General features: G+C 41.3%; 2 protein-coding genes across 12 annotated transcripts in view; both read left to right on the top strand.

Moving 5' to 3' along the window:
• stard13b (StAR related lipid transfer domain containing 13b) overlaps positions 1-14168 on the top strand; it is a 79157-nt gene extending 64989 nt beyond the window's left edge. For all 10 annotated transcript variants that reach the window (XM_079679338.1, XM_079679337.1, XM_079679333.1 and 7 more), the window contains 11 exons: positions 1945-2008; positions 7616-8970; positions 9079-9249; positions 9510-9669; positions 9857-10055; positions 10710-10923; positions 11346-11460; positions 11579-11800; positions 12226-12443; positions 12558-12734; positions 13285-14168. In XM_079679338.1, the coding sequence (XP_079535464.1) occupies positions 1945-2008; positions 7616-8970; positions 9079-9249; positions 9510-9669; positions 9857-10055; positions 10710-10923; positions 11346-11460; positions 11579-11800; positions 12226-12443; positions 12558-12734; positions 13285-13402 (3013 nt within the window). In that variant the 3' untranslated portion in view covers positions 13403-14168. The remainder of the gene's footprint in view (positions 1-1944; positions 2009-7615; positions 8971-9078; positions 9250-9509; positions 9670-9856; positions 10056-10709; positions 10924-11345; positions 11461-11578; positions 11801-12225; positions 12444-12557; positions 12735-13284) is intronic.
• Positions 14169-16270: 2102 nt separating this feature from the next.
• The window catches only part of nbeab (neurobeachin b), a 196152-nt gene continuing 193426 nt past the window's right edge, over positions 16271-18996 (top strand). Inside the window, exon 1 of one of the 2 annotated variants that reach the window (XM_079676160.1) lies at positions 16271-16873. In XM_079676160.1, coding sequence (XP_079532286.1) covers positions 16601-16873 — 273 coding nt within the window. In that variant the 5' untranslated portion in view covers positions 16271-16600. The remainder of the gene's footprint in view (positions 16874-18996) is intronic. The other variant, XM_079676159.1, reaches the window with a different exon arrangement.

Raw genomic sequence — 18996 nt, 5'->3', positions numbered from 1 at the left:
GAGTGCCTACCAACTGTTAATTAAGACTCATTCAGATGTGGCTCAAACATAGACTAGTGGCTAGATATTGTCTAGTAATAACCCAAAAAACAAGTGTGTCGAAACTAAATGTTAAGCATGATATTGATTTAATAAACTCATTAACTGAACTAACAGAATTTGGAGGAACTTTCTTATATAACTCTGAAATAATAAGACTATGCACATTTTTCACACCTATAAAAGACTGCACTTAGCATACAACTGGTGGCTTCACATCTTTCTCTTGAAGGACAAGATGGCTCATGTACTTTTTTAAATCGAGATGAAAACAGCACTTCAGTTACCACAGTAACCATGGCAACCATCTCAAGAGCGAGGGAAGGGGGGGGCATGAGGCATGCCTCACACGGCTCAATATACTGTGACTCTAAACAACCCTAAAGCATCTCATCTAAATTCCAAACTAGCCACGGGATAAATGGGGAGACAGTTGGAAACAGTTCCACCTCCAATGTGATTTTGCCCATGACTTCCGAGCGTCTCTATGGTAACATAAGCATGGCTTTGTTGTCAGTTACGACACCAAAGTCTAGCGTTCAAAGATAAATACCATGTGGGTGTCTGAATGGAAACTGATAGATATTTCATGTATGTGAGTGCTCTCTCTGATCCCTGGCTAAGCAGCCTCCCATTTTAGTCACCACATTCAAAGCTCTTTAGGCCCTTGGAATAAAGGGGCCCCAACTTAGAAATCCTCTCTTCAGCTGGGTCCCACTATCTCCGGTAACAATCATAACAAACTTCGTGTTTGGCTAACCCCTGTCGTCTGCAGCACTGGGGTATAGTTAAAGCCTCCATCTGAGGTCATTTACTGTCTCAGAACAATACTGTCAATCTGTGTTGTAGATACTTAGTAATATATGGAGCTTGTGATTATCATACCACAAAGGAGTTCCTTTTTGTTTAAAGCCAAGGCACAGTGAGCTAATTGTACTCTGTCATGCCGTCATCTTTCCCCCCTGTTCTATTATTGGTCATGTAGCGTTTTTAGATTTTACTTTATATATCCCAGTTTGTACACCCACAAAACCTCTAACCACAAAGAATATGCTCCAAGACGTAGACTGTATGTTTTTATCCAAATATTGAAAACATTTAATTGCTTCTCTGACAACCAAGTTTAGGACATCTGCATTTAAGGCAAATATGCAATGTTATTCTTTTTTAACGCAGCAGAAAGCTATTACAGACTGCATTTTTGTTTAGCTTTTGTGAAACACGATTGATGTAATTCCCCCCAAAAACGAGTCAAGTGCAACATGTTATTAAAGACTGGTGCAGGGCTGTGATTGAAACAGAAATCTCACTAATTCATTGGTTTACCTCAAATTCATCCTTCTGAACTACAGCACACCAGCTTTGAAGCCACAATCACTTAGATCCAATGCTGAGAGAGATAACAGAGCAACCGTTAATTACCGGTGTTCATTAGGTTAAGGATATTCAGGCACTGACTAACTGAATTTCCCTCTGAGTCTGTCTGTACATCCAGACCTGCCGCTGATCTGGTTAAGATATAAATGGCAAACAGAATGGGATTTATTTCTGACGTGGTCATTAGGAAGCTATTCTAGGTTTTTCTCTTGTTGGTCCAGAACTGTTTTCGTCATTGGGCCATTTTTAAGCAAGTACAAAGTGCAGATGCCCAGCATTTAAGGAACACTAAAAGACAAGAACGCAGTCCTGTTTACCGGTTACTAGTGGGTTTTAGAGTTTATTTTAAAACGTTCCTCATTATTTTTACAATACACTTTTGTGTATTTCATTTCCAGGTTAACGTTTATTGTTGTATTGTTTTAATATTAATCTGAATAGCTGACTTATGTTTTTTGCTCTTGTTTTAACAATGTAAAGCACTTTAAAAGGTCCTGTGTTTATAACATTTCTAATTATTTCTTTCAGGCGACTCAACACCTTGAACAAGTGTGCCTCTATGAAACTTGACGTGAACCTTCCTAAGAAGAAAGTAAGTGCGGACTCTACATTACACGCTTTTTCATCAAAAGGATGCTTCTGTAGTCTATTGCTTTTAAGTTGGATTGGTGTGTGTGTGTGTGTGTGTGTGTGTGTGTGTGTGTGTGTGTGTGTGTGTGTGTGTGTGTGTGTGTGTGTGTGTGTGTGTGTGTGTGTGTGTGTGTGTGTGTGTGTGTGTGTGTGTGTGTGTGTGTGTGTGTGTGTGTGTGTGTGTGTGTGTGTGTGTGTGTGTGTGTGTGTGTGTGTGTGTGTGTGTGTGTCAGGGCTCGAGCTTAAAGGCCATGTAATGCATCTAACACAGGTGTTTTTTAACATGTAGTTTAGATATCACCAGAATAAAAATAAATAATTTTTTTTAAAGTTTCGTCATAATTAAATGACATATACGTTAAAAACCGATGTTGGTTCCGAAGTTTGCCGAGTACGCCCCCGATCACTCCCGAACGAGCGGTGACGTCACACGTGGCAAACATTGCCATTTGATCAAATCAGTCCAAATGGCAAGCAACGCGATAACTTCAGACAGCGACAGCGACAGCGATCATTCAAGCTCAGATTCAGTGGGTTATCTGGATTCAGTTACAGAAGTAGAGAGTGAACCAGCTAGCCTTTCACTTCAAGGCATTTTGCCTTATAAGTACGAGCCTCCTGCCCAGCAATCGAACAACGAGGCAGAAACTTGTGAAAGAGAAGCGGATTCCGCAGCCGGCGAGACTCGAGTCGGCAATACTGAATGGTAAATTCTGTTTTATTTAGTTTGACCTGCACTAAATGTCGATCTTAATTTGTCATCTGTTCCTCACACGTCCGGCAGATATTGTTTTGTTTTTTAATGTTATGTACAATATTCAGGTGTACATGTCAATGCTGTGAAAGCATGCCCACTGCAGATGAATGTGTATGCTGCAGAGAGATCTGGCAGGTGATGGAACAAATAGACAGTTTGCAACCTACTGACCAGATAGCAGAGTCCTGCATCGGGTCGGGTATCCGCGGGTACCCGACGGGTGACCCGCAAAAAAGGTGATTTGCGGGTGGTATTTTTTCAAACGCTTTTTTCCGGGTTCACTTCTGGGTAAAACAAAGATGATGCGGGTCCGGTTGCGGGTGTTGCATAATAAATATATTTAAACAATAATAATTTAGTTTAATGTTTAAATCCTCAGACCTCTCCTCCGCGGTACCGAGCATAATCATAACCTCTGCAGTGCATCTATCTGCTGCTGAGCGCACCACATTCTGAATGGCTGAGGTGAAGCTCTCTATAGCGGAGAATACAGCATTTTCAATAACTCTTCCTCAAGAGCAAAATCCAACGTCTGGGAGGCTTTTGGTGTCATCCTAGATGGAGAAAATAAACAACATCCCAGGCTTTTTGAGCCAAATATGCAACTGCGTGTGTTAATAATTGCACGTTGTCACTGCTTATATGCGGGTTCGGGTCGGGTTGCGGATCATGTGCCGGCGGGTCGGGTCGGGTTGCGGGACTAATTGGCAATATGTGCGGGTAGCGGGGCGGGTTCGGTACTGCACGTCACGGGTGCGGGGCGGGAGCGGGTCTTGAAAATCAGACCCGTGCAGGACTCTGCCAGATAGAAGACACCGACGAGAAACCAAGGTGCATTATTAGCCACCCAGGCTTTAGAGAAGGCTGTCTCAGTGTTTGGACACTGAAAATAGCGTATCTTCAATACAAACAACAACACAGAGCAGTTGATGGCCCACTACACCAGTAAGTAAATATTGATTGACCCAACTGCCTATTGCAGCTTTGCTTTCATATAATACTTTTAGTCGCTACAGATATGGTACACTTTTAAAGATACCATTAAACTCTTTCAAGCAGTCAAAAACAGCTTGGCTTTTATTTGTTCTGTGTATGCAAGTTCAATGTATGCTTGAGAAAAGAAACAACTACACATGTGAGGAAATATATAAGAGGTCTATGATTCTGTCAAGCAGTCATGTAAAACCTCATATTTATTTTGTACAAGTAAAATACAAATATCATGTTATAAGCCAATTTGTAACCATTGCTACATAATAGTAGGCTACTACATAACATTTTATTTTTCTCCAAATATATTTATAATCTGTATACTTTTTTTTCATTAGGAAGTATCGATATACAGCTTATCGACAGTTTGTACGTTGGTGCTGGGGTGTAGGCCTACTCGGCCCAAAAATCAGAGTCCCGCTGCATGTGCTGTAACCGAGATACGGAAGACTTACCCTGAGCCGGGAGGCCGCTATCAGGGATTTCAATGGCCAAATCTGTAATTTGACATAAGTCATGCAGCTGAACTGGTTAAAATGGTTTCGCATGATGTAAATAATTTACAAAGTACATCATTTACAATATTATTTTTCCAAAGAAACATGTAAATATAACAACATTTTCCAAATCACAAATTTGTAAGATTGTATTAATTTACTGTTTGATAAATAAAAAAGGGTTCTTTTGTTAATTTTTCACTTGTAACATTTTATCTTTATTGCAGTGTACATTAGTCTATTTTGGTATGTGCGAGCCCACACATAATTAAAAGTGGTAAAAATAATAAAGATATTCAGACGTAATTCATTTTTGGCCTTACTTATTTCACTTCAACTTTTATATATTTCAGTCACTAGGCAAGTTCACTGTACTCTGGTGACATTTAGCTCAAGCTGGCATAACACCTGTAGTAACTTAATTCTGACCCGAGTTTTGTGCACAATCTTCCAGCACCCATGATCAATGTTTATAGCAATCAGGAAACATTCACAGCTCACAACTACACATCGCTTCCCCATCATGAATTGTTAGATAAAAAAAGTTTAGCGAGGTCCGGTTACACATATGTTGAGCGAAAATAGCGGAAGGATACAAAACAAACAATCCAGACGAGGCTGGTGTTTGCCACGTGTGACGTCACACAGCTGGGTTAATGGCTGGCAAGCTTTTCGCTACCGGAGCGGAATAACACGGGAAAGTGGCACACATTTCATGTTATTTGGGGGGTATTTATGGAAAGAATCATTGATGTTGATATGTCAAATGAAACAGTGGAAAGTGATGAAGCGATTTATTAACACAGAATAACTTTTATTTTGGACATTACATGGACTTTAAGGACGTCCCGTCGTCGAAAAAAATAGTGTCAGGGAGGATAAAAAATAATTTTGGGACGAGAGTTAAAATAAAAAATACCCTGCTAACTCTACTACAAACGGCGATGAAAATGAAATCGACTGCACGTTGTGTGTATCACGCAATTATTAAACCTCCTTGTCAACATAAACACAAAAACATTTAGCAACCCGCGAAACACAGACAGACAGACAGACAGACAGACAGACAGACACACAGACACAGACACACACACACAGACAGACATACACACACACACACACACACACACACACACACACACACACACACACACACACACACACACACACACACACACACACACACACACACACACACACACACACACACACAGACACACAGACACACAGACACACACACACACACACACACACACACACACACACGTAAGCTGTGCCCATGTGCTGTCAGCCAGCCGCACAGCTGGCTGTGCCCGCGAATTCCTGGCCCGCAAATTCGCGGGTCTATCTACAGTAGGCTATGTACTGAGTGTGTGTATTTCGCGGGTTGAGTGATGTAAAATGACAATGGTATCCCGTGGATGAATTCTGAAATGTTTTACCGTTACATCACAAAAACGCACAGCAGAACCAGACCCTGGAGCGCCGGCCTCTTTATTTACTTACTCCACTTCATCCCCTATGGGTAATAAGGCTGAGATGAGAACCCTCCATCGTATTTAGTCCTTAGCAATATGCTGCACCTCTCCCCATGTATGGATGGGTACCGAGCCCCGGTATTAAACGGGCTCCGCCCAGGCCGGAATTATTAAAGACAGTGGTAACGTTAAGCTCCGACGTTATCTGACTTTTTATCGGTACTGGAGACATTAAAAAAATATATGTCATATGTAGTATTGCTACATAAACATTATATCGCAGTTTTAGTTTATCCAACTCCGTTTCTAATATGCAATAAGACTACAACATGCGTCTATGATGTATTTTCGAGCTTTCCAATCCAGACGAGATCTCTCTCTCGCGTCTGTGTGCGAGGGGGCGGGGCAGTTTGTAAAGGTCTCCTGACTGTGTTACAGACTGTCCTCCTGGTTAGTGGTTACTCTGGGTTCTGTCTTCAGGACAGAGTGTTGGATTTTTTTTGTTAATTGGATGGGACTTGATTTGATTCAATATTAGTAATTTTCTCGTTTGTGTGTTTGTTTAAATATATTTGGCCTTTGTCATGTGATTGACTGATTTACTCAAATAAAAAGGTTGATGAATTATCATCTAATGATTTGTATGATGTTTTATTTATGTTAAAGGTCACTTTGAATGATTTTAACTAATGATAAGTAGCAGAAAAACTAATATCTTAAATTCGGGACGGTCCACATTAATTTCGGGACGGCTTAGATTGGATTTCGGGACGGTTCCGGGAGGATGGTGAAAAAAGTTAGTCGAGAGCCCTGGTGTGTGTGTGTGTGTGTGTGTGTGTGTGTGTGTGTGTGTGTGTGTGTGTGTGTGTGTGTGTGTGTGTGTGTGTGTGTGTGTGTGTGTGTGTGTGTGTGTGTGTGTGTGTGTGTGTGTGTGTGTGTGTGTGTGTGTGTGTGTGTGTGTGTGTGTGTGTGTGTGTGTGTGTGTGTGTGTGTGTGTGTGTGTGTGTGTGTGTGTGTGTGTGTGTGTGTGTGTGTGTGTGTGTGTGTGTGTGTGTGTGTGTGTGTGTGTGTGTGTGTGTGTGTGTGTGTGTGTGTGTGTGTGTGTAATTATAACTCTTACCTCTGAGGGTTTTTTTACATCTTGGAAAGCTTTTTTTCCTTGACTCAAATATCACAATTGTCATTTGTAAGAAATAGAATACAAATGCCAATGCCTTCATAACAAAATCATTTTTTCTTAAGTTATGAATATACTTTACCACACAAATGGAATCTGGTTTCAGCTTTTCATCCAACACTGATATTCAAGATTGTACCATTGTTGTGTTCATACCTTTCCAGAGGGATTTGTATCTCTCCCCACTTTGGATTGTAGCCTGCTGGCATATATTAATGATATTTTTCTTGCCTTGGTCTAATAATGGAAAAGTCTTTAAGTCAAGCGAATCATTTGTCCGGTGCTTTGTCACTGTTGGTTGATTGTATAATATTATTACTTCATAGCAGATACATCCTCCAGTCATTTCCTGCATTTCCTATTTAGCTGTTCATTGTGGATAAGATGATCTGCGTTATGTTTCACTGTATACATTATTCCTTACCTTGCATACTGTAGTCAGCTGATGTTGTGAACAATATATTCAACTAACCCTAACCCTTTTTAAAAATGTTAAAGAATATAGGTTAATATTATTTTAATTATTTTGTGCGCATGTTCTCTTTAATTCATTTGTTTTTGTTTTTATTTAATTGGGTAACTACCTAAAAACAAACACAACTACAAAGAAGTGTAAAATACTAAATTAAATCATGTAGGTCAGAGTAATTAATGCTATGTCTCTCCTCAGAGTGAAGACTCCGATGAAGAAGACCTGTTTGCTATCAGTGACAAATGGACCTTTGAGTGGAGCAGCCGGCGTTGGTCCAGGCTACAGGACACTGACTGTCTGCTGGGAGAGTGTCAGCCCTCCAGCGACGGCCTGCCTCTGAGAACCACCACCAGCAGCGAGAGTGTTCTGACTGACCTCAGCGAGCCAGAGATCTCCTCCCTGCACAGTGAGAGCAGCGGGGGCAGCGGCCACAGAGGCCTCAGCACAGAGGACTCTGACTGCTCCAACCGCACCGGCTCGGATTCTGCAGCAATGCCAGACTCTACTTCTCTCACAATGCCTCACATCCCCAAAGAAATTGCCCACTACAGCTCACTACCTAATAAGCATGGCAAGATAAGCCACACCCGTGCCAAAGACTTCTTGAAGCGCATGGAGACACTGCGATCCAAAGGAACACTGGGAAGGGGTCGTAAGTCATTGGTAATCGGCTCTCCGGTGCTACAGCAGGAGGCCCAGGCACTGAAGACCCTGCAGTGTGTCGAGATCATTAATGGAGATGCTGAAGCTCCAGAATTACCGCCCAACAAAGTTCAGCCGTCCCAGTCCAGTAGTGAGGGTAGCAGCCACTCTAGTGGCAGCGCTGTCAGTACACCCAGCCTAAAAGAGCGTAAACCTCACCGGGCTGACCACAAGCGGAGTGGCATGTATTTAGAGGACTTAGACATCTTCTCAGGCACCCAAGTGAATAAAGTTGCTGAACAAAACCGCAGGAATGAGTTCTGCTCTTATGAGGACCTGGTTGTCCACATTCCCAAAGACCACAAGCCAGGTACCTTCCCCAAAGCTCTGTCCATAGAGAGCCTGTCCCCAACCAATGGGGCGTCTATCAACTGGCACAGAGGCAGCATGCACCTCGACTCCCCACTGATCTCATGTAGGAAGGAATCCAGACCTGTCACACAGTGCTGCTCCAGAGGCAGCCGCATCAGTGTGTATGATAATGTTCCTGGCTCACATCTGTACGCCAGCACTGGAGACCTGATAGACCTGGAGAAGGAGGACCTGTTTCCTCATCTAGACGACATCTTGCTGCATGTCAACGGTCTACAGCAGATAGTGGAACACTGGTCCAAAAATGTGTTGCCTGTGGGAGAAGGACTGTCACAGGTGGACAGCAAAAAGGAACATGAAGCAGGTCAACAGTCCTCCAGTCAGATCACATTGGACTTTGAGGGAAATTCAGTCGCAGAAAGCCAGACTGCACCTAGTTACGGTGACAGAGACAGAGTATCACTTGCTGAGACCGAATCAACTGTCCTCAGGGAGAGGAGGGACTCAGGAGTAGGGGCTTCACTCACAAGACCTAATCGGTAAGACTAATGGTGTTAAAAGTATTGAAATATTTGAAACAATACTAAGATTGTATTGAAATCTTATCTTAAATATTTCCTTTGCTGTTTAATTTTTCCTGGCATCAGGTTACGGTGGCCCAGCTTTCAGATATCTAATCGCCTAAGTCACTCAGTGGCGTCCCTGCAGATCACCAACCAGTCAGCAGGCCAGCTCAGTTTGTTGCAGAAGTTTTCTCTGCTGCGCCTTACTGCAATCATGGAGAAGTACTCCATGTCCAACAAGCACGGCTGGACCTGGTAAGTCTAATTCTAACATCCACTTTTTATGGATTGATTACATTTTTCTTTATCAGTGAAAGCACATTTTACATCATTTACCTCATTTTGTATGTAGGTTTTTTCCCTAATTATTTTATTATTACAGTACACATCTTTCTTTGTGTACTATGGTATGAGCAGGCCTTAATGAATTACTGGAACCATATTCCCTTTTGGTATACAAGCTCTTAATACTATTTTATTTTAAGTAAATGTATTTTTCTTCATATCTTTTCTAGGTCCGTGCCAAAGTTTATGAAGAGAATGAAGGTACCAGACTATAAGGATAAGAATGTGTTCGGCGTGCCTCTCATAGTGCATGTGCAGCGTTCTGGGCAGCCACTGCCCCTCGGCCTGCAGCAGGCCCTGCGGTACCTGAGGAGCCAGTGTCTTGACCAGGTATGACAAAGTACTTGAATTTTCACATGTAAAGTAACAAATGAATGACATTGTCTACTTATCTATACTGTGTATAATGCGGTGGAAGTTTTCCAAAAGATTATTACACAAATTGTAAGCAGATACAATTGTCAGTGAGCGAATACTGCTGCCAGCTGTCAAGTTAACACGTCTGTTTTGCTTGCAGGTGGGTCTGTTCCGTAAATCAGGGGTGAAGTCTCGAATTCAAGCGCTCAGGCAGATGAATGAGAATTCTCCAGACAATGTGAACTATGAGGATCAGTCTGCCTACGATGTGGCTGACATGGTGAAGCAGTTCTTCAGGGATCTACCTGAGCCTTTGCTCACCAGCAAGTTGGGGGAAACCTTTCTCCATATCTACCAATGTAAGGACATGAACCTGTCCGTGCTCTCGTCATGTGTCAGATTTAAAAGTTAGTGTCTTACTTGGTTTTCTTTAAATCTGGAGAGCAGTGTGGATTTGCACCTATTCCCTCTTGTATTATTTAAAGTGGACCTATCATGCTATATTTGAATAATATAGAATAGGACCATGCCTATATAAGGCATATTTATACTTTTTATTTTTCAAAATACCAAACAGATCATGCATTTTAGCCATTCCTCATTTAACAGTGTCTTTGAATGGGCTGATTCTGTGAGAACAGCACCATCTACAGGCCTGGCATATGTACTACAGCGTCTCCAGCGCTTTGGAACAGCAATGTCCTTGGCTGTCTCCTCCTGATTGGTGGAGTTGGCCCAATAGCCGTAGCGCCACTTCTGTGATGTCATAGAAGTGTTAAAATCTGGGTCAGTCTGTATCAGATCCGTTGCAGCCCCTTTTTAAGAGATTTGGGTATGGAGGAAAATAGAGAGGGTTGTGTTTTCTGACACTTGGTGAGTTCCCTGGAACACCGGGGAAACATATTCATGTATAAAAGACGTACAATAGTGCATTTTGCATGATAGGTCACCTTTAAGATATAGGATATATACTGTATAAGAGATGATATAAATCAATTTTCTCATATGTGCAGATGTACCGAAGGACCAAAGGCTGCAAGCCGTCCAGGCAGCCATCATGTTAATGTCAGATGAAAACCGGGAGGTGCTGCAGACACTGCTCTGTTTCCTCAGCGATGTGACATCCTCTGTGGAGGAGAACCAGATGACACCCATGAACATTGCTGTGTGTCTGGCCCCCTCCCTCTTCCATCTCAATATACTCAAGAAAGATAATCTCTCACCAAGGTAATTTTTCTTGTATTTTGTAGGGGGAGCATTGCATGCCATTCTGTTCCTTAAAAAACTAGTAAACAAGACATGCATGCTTTCTATTCATTCCTGCATGATTATCTTCACCTATTACTCCATAAAGATACACATAAAAATGGGTTACAGAGTCTGCTCAACCCTCAGGGGCGCAGTAGATTGCTCTCTTTCTGGGACGATTTTTAAAAGGCCATGGCACTTTTTTGAAACTCCACGTTTTATGAGACCATGCTGTGTACAAACAAAGCAAAGCTCTCATTTATCATGTTGAAATTGTTGTTAAAAGGATCAAAGGGGTTTCCTGCAGAGCGGAGGAAGAGTTTATATACTGCATTTGGTGGGGACTTTGACCCGTGGACTCTACTGGCCTAATAAGCTTTCTGTCTCCCTAAAATCCCCAGGGCCATGCGGAAGAAGTATGCCACTGGCAGACCAGACCAAAAGGATCTGAATGAAAACTTAGCAGCAACACAGGGCCTCGCTCATATGATAGTAGAGTGCAACCGTCTCTTTGAGGTACAAGAACCTGTAGTTGTAATGATTCAAGAATTTCAAGCCTGGATGCAATATCCCCAGGCCTCCCTCTGTGTATGTTTGCTTTGAATCTTACCGCATGCTTTTATACACCCATTAGATCCCTCATGAGATGGTTACTCAGTCGCGTAATTCATATGTGGAGGCTGACTTACATGCACCAACAATTGAGGAGCTGTGCAAACATCTGGAGGATCAGGATGGAACGTACCACACTCACATGGAGGGGAGGCTTCAGAACCAGATCAAAGAGGCCCGGGAAAAGTCCAAATACTGGGTGTCCTGCAGCAGCTCTGATAACACAGAGCTCTCCTATAAGAAGGTTGGTGCTCTACCCATTATAGAGTTCATGATGTTTATTAAACCTCAAATGAATATTGATATCTCTTTTTACAAGTAACAAGTTAATAATTATCATAAATAATGCAAACACATATTTTCAAGTTATTAAAAACTCTATGACCTTATACATTTTTAGTATTAATTTATCATCAGATTTATATTAAGTTTAATGAATCAGTCATTATTTGTATTATTAGTTTTCACTTCTTGTTTACATTTCTTACATTACATTCTTGTTGTCTTTTAGCATTTGTTTTATTTTTCTAAATGATGCTAGCTTAGTTGATTGAGGGGGGGACTGTTTTGTAAGCCTGTGTCTTCATGACCTCTCCTGTTATTTTCTTTCATATTTCATGCATATATGTGTGCAAATAAAAAAAAAAAAGTTTTCTCGTGTTTCTCCAGGTGGGAGATGGGAACCCTTTGAGACGCTGGCGAGTGTCTGTGGAGGTGGAAGCCCCACCATCTGTAGTCTTGAACCGTGTGCTACGAGAGCGCCACCTATGGGATGTGGACCTGCTGCAGTGGAAAGTGTGTGAGACACTGGACAAGCAGACAGAAGTATTTCAGTATGTCCTCAACCGCATGCCCCCTCATCCCAGCAGGGACTTCGTAGTACTTAGGTGAGTGGTAAATAAAAAAAGAAACTCAAAACAAAATATATATTTTCTTTAGTGAAATGCTATAATTTGTTTTTCTCTTAGGCCACATACTCAATCTCTTTATGTTTATTCAAGGTCTTGGAGGACAGACTTGCCCAAAGGTGCCTGCTCCCTGGTTTCTGTGTCTATAGAGCATGAGGATTGTCCGCCTGTGGGAGGAGTACGCGCTATAGTACTGGAGTCCAACTATTTGCTGGAGCCCTGCGGCTCAGGAAAGTCGAGGCTCACTCACATCTGCAGAGTGGACTTGAAGTGAGTCCCACAAAAATCTTAATGAGATATACAATGTCAATAACTTCAAGGTTTTTTGCTTTTAAAGAGGACAAATTACACTCATTTTCAGGTTTATATTTAGTGCTTCTACTGTGACATGTTTACATGCTTTATTGTTCAAAAAGTGCTTTATTTGCCTAATACTGCCTATGCTACAGCACCTCTTTTCACCCTGTCGGAAACCAGAGCCCAGTCTGCACCGATGGTTAGCTGATCAACCACTTAGAGATGTGTCAGAAATGTCCTGAACCTTAGCAAATCAAGTGCAATGTGTTGGAGTGCTAGCCAATAGAAGTGCTAGTGTTACATAATGTAAAGTAAACAAATAACTCCAATCAATTTGATTCAGGACAAACTACAGGAAAGAGAAAACCCCAAGAAGCAAATGGGGCCTCTTTAATACTTGAAAAGTATACCTATATATTTCTACGTGTGATATTTGCATTTTTAAGATAATAATTTAATCAATTATTATCATTGAAGCTCCTTTCAAAATATAGTATATTAAATGTACTGTTTTTTGTTTCAGAGGAAGGACTCCAGACTGGTACAACAAAGCCTTTGGTCACCTTTGTGCCGCAGAAGCTGCCCGGATACGCAACTCCTTTCAGCCACTAATCGCAGACGGCCCGGAGACCAAAATCTGAAACTCTTTGCCAAGTGTGTCTGCTCAGCCTTGAGATCAAGATTGAGCCTTTGAGTCATTGCTTACATGCAGACACAAAGCATAGACAGGACCCCAGAACTAAAGCACAGAAGTAAAAACGCTCTGAAAATAAATTTCAGCTCCTCTGTACTTGCACAATGACAAAAGAGGACATCTTATAGGTGCTGAGCATAATTACTCAATCGGAAAATAATCATCCTGCCAATGTCCTTAGCTTTAGGATTTTATTTACATTAATGTTGCTTAACCTGTTTATTATGATAATTATTATCTTTAATAATATTGTATTACTGCTACTTTAATCTACAATGTCTAGGACATTCAAGCTCCTTAAACGCTTCTGGGAAGCATGTATATGTTATTCTTTTCAGATTTAAAGCTATAATTATTTTGATGTAGACTCCAGCAACTGTAAATATGTGTGTGAATATACTGTACATGCAAGCTATATGTATATATTGTATATATGTGAAGGGATAAATAGTATATATGTTAATATCCTATATATTGATTTTTTCACTGTGTCAAGCTTTCTGTAGTACACATGGTACAAATTGTAAGCTGGTTTTACTTTGCCTCAGTATTGCCATTTTGGAATGGGTCTAATTTTATTGAACTCTGACCCCCAGGTGGTTGTAAAAATAATGACTTAAGGTTTGACTTGTTCATACCTGCTTAAGGATACTGGATTGTGCAGTCAAGTACAAAAGACATCCTTTTATAATAAAACTATCAAAATTATAAAATGTTTTTATACACTGATTCTTCCTCTCTCTTTCACTTTGAAAAGACAACACAAAATAAAATAAAACAAATACCTAGCATGGTCAATTGACACAAACGGTGTCAGTCAGGCTGAGTATTACTCGTACCACTGACTTGTCCTCAACAAACAACATTCTTGTTCATGTGGGATGAGAGCGACCTCTACTGGACATTTGAAGGATTTACATGGACATGGTTTAATGAATTTACATTAACACCTTATTGGAGCTTTCAATTAATTTGTATGCTAACATATCAGTTATTCAAACGCTAAACCAAATGAAGTCTGCAGATAATTTTGTCTGGCCTTATTTTAAAAGACCATGGGTTGACACATTTGGTTGAATGACATTTGTGTCCACTAGATGGCCGTTTTTTATCAGCAGAATATTTGACATCATTGTGACCATGTTTTTTATGTACGTTGCCGTAAATTCGATCTAGCTTAAAACTGAAAAAAAAATAAACATGATCGGTACAGCTGCATGCAGCCAAACATTATACCTTGGCTTGAGACATATTGAAGACATGCTGACACACATCAGCTTAATGAGGTCATGAAATGCAAGCTCAGCTTCTGGCTGTCACTCAGGACGATGGACAGGATTGTTGCCAAGCTGTCAGTGTGTCTTTTATATAACCACTGGAACGTGGTGGCTTTTTGTCATTATGTATTATTATGGACTGTAAATATGTGTCTATATCAATTTGGCAAACATAAATGATACATTACCTGCTTTATCTAATTATAAACATTTAAAAATATTGAGTCAAAGGGCAGTAAAATGCATTCTTTTTACTATAAAACACCATATAGGCAATGCATCTATGCTAATGCTTTGGCAGCACATTATTCAACTGAATAAGTAACTTGAAACATGTAATTAATATAACATTAAGCAATGGAAGCATGAATGGTCACAAGTGATTGTTGCAAACATAGATACAACAAATAATATTATTATACCTGTCTATGATTAAAGACTGGTTAAAAACCAGTTCAATGTGATCTGTAGCAGACACTACTATTAACTCACCAGGACCATGAAAAAAGAATTGACCAAGGGAATTAATCTCATTGTAATAGGATTTGTTGTATTACTTTGCATATGACTATCCAGGGTCACCTTTGTGCCTCATAGTCTAATCCAGGAAATGGACCTGAATCCAAAACTGAAAATGAAACCAAACAAGCACACCCTGTAGGAGAGAAATAAATTGTGGGATGATGATGATAATTCAGGTCCGATGTTTCTATGTGTGCATTCATGCATTTCAAAAATATTGCCTGAAAGTCTTGATGTTCATATCCGCGTTAGAATATTTGACATGGCCCTACAACACAGATCTAATCTTAACCTTTGGCAAGGCTAGTAGGCTATTTCTAACACCGAAAATGACATTAGGTCGTCTTACTTTTGTATCCTACGACGGCATCATAATGACACATTTATAACATATTTTTTGATAATTTCTGTTTTGATTCGAGGTTTACTTTCATTTGAATTTTGGAGACCTTGGAACCTTTGGAGACTCTTGAGCTTTAAAGCACCGTTAGTATAAATTAGTCTTTGCATTTATGTGTGCCAGCTCACTTGGGCATCCACACAGAAGGCCGCATTAATTGTATTAGGTACCTTTGAGTTTCTTGTAGCGATAGATCTCTATTGAAATGTAACATTTTGAAAATATATCTTTATTTATCCAGAACATGCTTGTTATGCTTTTATGCAATTTTCAATGTATATTCAGGTAACTTCCGATTTGCATCTTTGTTTGGGAATGTTAAAGGAAGCTACACTCACGTGATAAAGCGTAACCGACTTGAACAAATATGGACTGTTTTACGTTTAACTTTCACTGGTAACCGCACTGGTTAAACCAACGGACAATATAACTTTATAAAATGGATAGAAGACAATTTACACCCACTGTTTTCTTTTGGCTTGGCATGGCAAACTTTTACTAAATTGTCACGCTATTAACTCCGGGTAGCACTCCGCACTCTGCTGGTCCCGCCTGTTCGGTGCATGGGAAGCGGCTGACCTGCTCGGCTCTCAAGCTCCATCATCTCAGCGCAGGCGTGTTGAACCGCAGGCAGGGGGCGGCAACATGGCGGTGACAGCAGCACAGACACGGAGACGCGCAGTGAGAGAGCGGCACTCTCACATACACAGCGCGGGTTAGTCTGCTCAGTTTACCGGCTGGTACCTACAACACAGCAGACTCTCGTACCGGTACTCTCCGGATTGGAATTAACTGACAGTGATTTCTTGCTTCTGTTTTGTTTTTGTTTTCCGCGGTTTCGCGAGTGTTCCTCTCTTTCATTTATTTTGGATCTCCAGAGCAGTGATTGGATTTATTGCAAGGAGATAGCGTGTGACCGGTTTATAACCACCCGGCTTGGGTGGACATGACAAGCGAGAGACCGGTGACAATGCCCGGCTCGATGTCTCTCTCGGACCGACAACCTCCTCCAGGTCACAGGCAGCACGCAGCTGCAGTCTCCGCTGCCGCCGGGAAGACAACGATGATGTCCGGCTCAGGTTCAGTGGTGTTCCCGGCTGGGGTTATCAATCCATCTGTTCCAATCCGGAATATCAAAATGAAATTTGCTGTTGTCATCGGACTGATCCAGGTTGGAGAGGTTAACAACAGGGATATTGTTGAAACGGTGCTGAATCTGGTAAGTCCCCCCCCCCCCCACTTTTTGTAAAGAGAATACTGTTCAGTGGCAACAATTGAATGTAATGTTGGCAAACACTATTTTAACCTCTGTGCAAACGATTATTCTATTATGCAGTGCTAATATAAGTAGGCCCACTCCTGGATATGTGAGAGTAAACCACAATCGATACAATTAAAAGTCACACATGTTCACAGATAGGGTAGTTTAGGAATACAACATTTTCTCAAGTTTTGAAATTCAGCAAAGTCCCAACTTCCTTGTGCCTGCTTATGAAGGATGTGGATGATGTCAGGTAAGGTGAAGGTAAAGGCTTTATAAATACCTTTAGCCTGATGGTGCAGAACTTATATCAGAATAGGTATTTTGTTTAATAAACTGATGTGGGTGAGCAGAGCCAGGGGACATCTGCTGTTGCTGTGTGTGGAATAATGCAGGGGCCCTGGAGCTAAGGGTCTCTAATACCAGGGATACCTACTTTTGTCAGGGTGTCTTTTGGGAGCCCAGAATTACTGGCGGTCAGCGTTTGGTTATAATGTGGCCAGTGAAGCTCTTCAGCAGTGTTGTGAAGAGAATGAATATTCTTGCCGTATACTAGACCTGCTCTTAATTTATGCAGGTTTTTGTAGTCACAATCACCTCTAATGAGATTAACCAAATATTGTGAGGTATTGTAATGCTCCACTTTTTAAACAGGCCTGGAGAGTCATTTATCTTAAAGGTCCCATGTCATGGCCATTTCTACTGATCATATTTCCTTTGTTGAGGTATACTAGAATATATTTATATTGTGCAATTTTCCAAACTCACATTGGTTTCTCATACAGCATCTCTGCATAGTATGTGTATTCACTCTCTGTCCTAAACGGCTTGTTGGAACTCCTGCCCCCCCCTCCCTGTGAGCCCAGTGTGCTCTGATTGGTCGGGACGTTGTGAGGCTCGTTGCTGCTCGCCGCAGCTGCGAGCTGCTGCAAGCTGCTGCGAGGAGCGGACAGGTTTACGGGTCGGCGATACAGCGAGAACAAGCGAAACTCATCCTGAGCACTCACAAACACTCACAGCCTAAGTAAAAACAACAAGTGTGGCTTGATATTGAGTAAGAAAAAGGTTTATAACGCTGTGAGAATGGGTCTGCGGTGAGCATTTCTCCACGATCCCAACTCGTTTATTACCAGCGTTCAGGGAGTCCCAAGTCTATGGGACTCCCTGTTAGTTAGCCAAGGGATCCTGGTGTTAGGTGCTCCGCGGATTGGTCCATTTGGGCCAATCCGGTCATTTGTTGTTGATTTGGGTGTTCACATGTCACAGAACCCAGGAAGCAAGCAATGGAAAATGAGAAATCTCCAATGAGGCGTTTTGGGGCAGCATAGACAGGTCTTTTCTGTGTTAGAGTTTTACTCGTTACAGGGTGTACTTTGAGAGTTTTTGACTCTGCAGACTGTTTACATAAAAACCTTCATAACACACAAGGGGACGGGTAATAACCGGAAAACCATGACATGGGCCCTTTAATTAATTGTATGATTAACTGCAGCCAAAGTAAGAGAATAATGAGACATAATAGTTGCGACCACAAGTTGTTTGGTGGTTTAAACTGATAGTATGACCAGAGTTGCCAAACAAAGGCTATTTCATCCACAAGTACAGTGTCACATGATATGAAGAGACCGTAGAGCTCCTTCATACCTTTTTTGTCTATCTGCAGGAGTACCACACTAGGGCCTGTTTGCAATAGGTGGACTGCCCTTGTTACTACACTAGAGATGAATTACAACCCATTCTGGCACAACAGAGATCCACTTTGAGGAGCAAGACAAATTGTAGCCCTTGGCATGCTCAGACATGAGTTGTACTGCAATAGCTCGAGTTTCCGACACCTTGCGACACCATGTGTGCACGAGAAATAACGCACTGCAGTCTAAAGTGTTTTTTCAACACTAATAATTTCTCAATTTTCTTAAAGCAGTACATCAGTGCCAAAGCTGCCTTTTGCTCCTCTGTGCATTTTTTACATTTTAAACTAATTTGTGAATACAACATAGTGTACTTTATCCAAACATTTCTCAGTTGCCTAAACTTGAAATGATATATTAACAATTTGCTTTACTTGATGTGTTTACAAA

The sequence above is a fragment of the Notothenia rossii genome (assembly GCF_949606895.1).
Source record: "Notothenia rossii genome assembly, chromosome: 4".
Lineage (NCBI taxonomy): Eukaryota > Metazoa > Chordata > Actinopteri > Perciformes > Nototheniidae > Notothenia > Notothenia rossii.
Note: the sequence above shows the minus strand (reverse complement) of the source record. Positions and strands in the feature narration are given on the sequence as shown.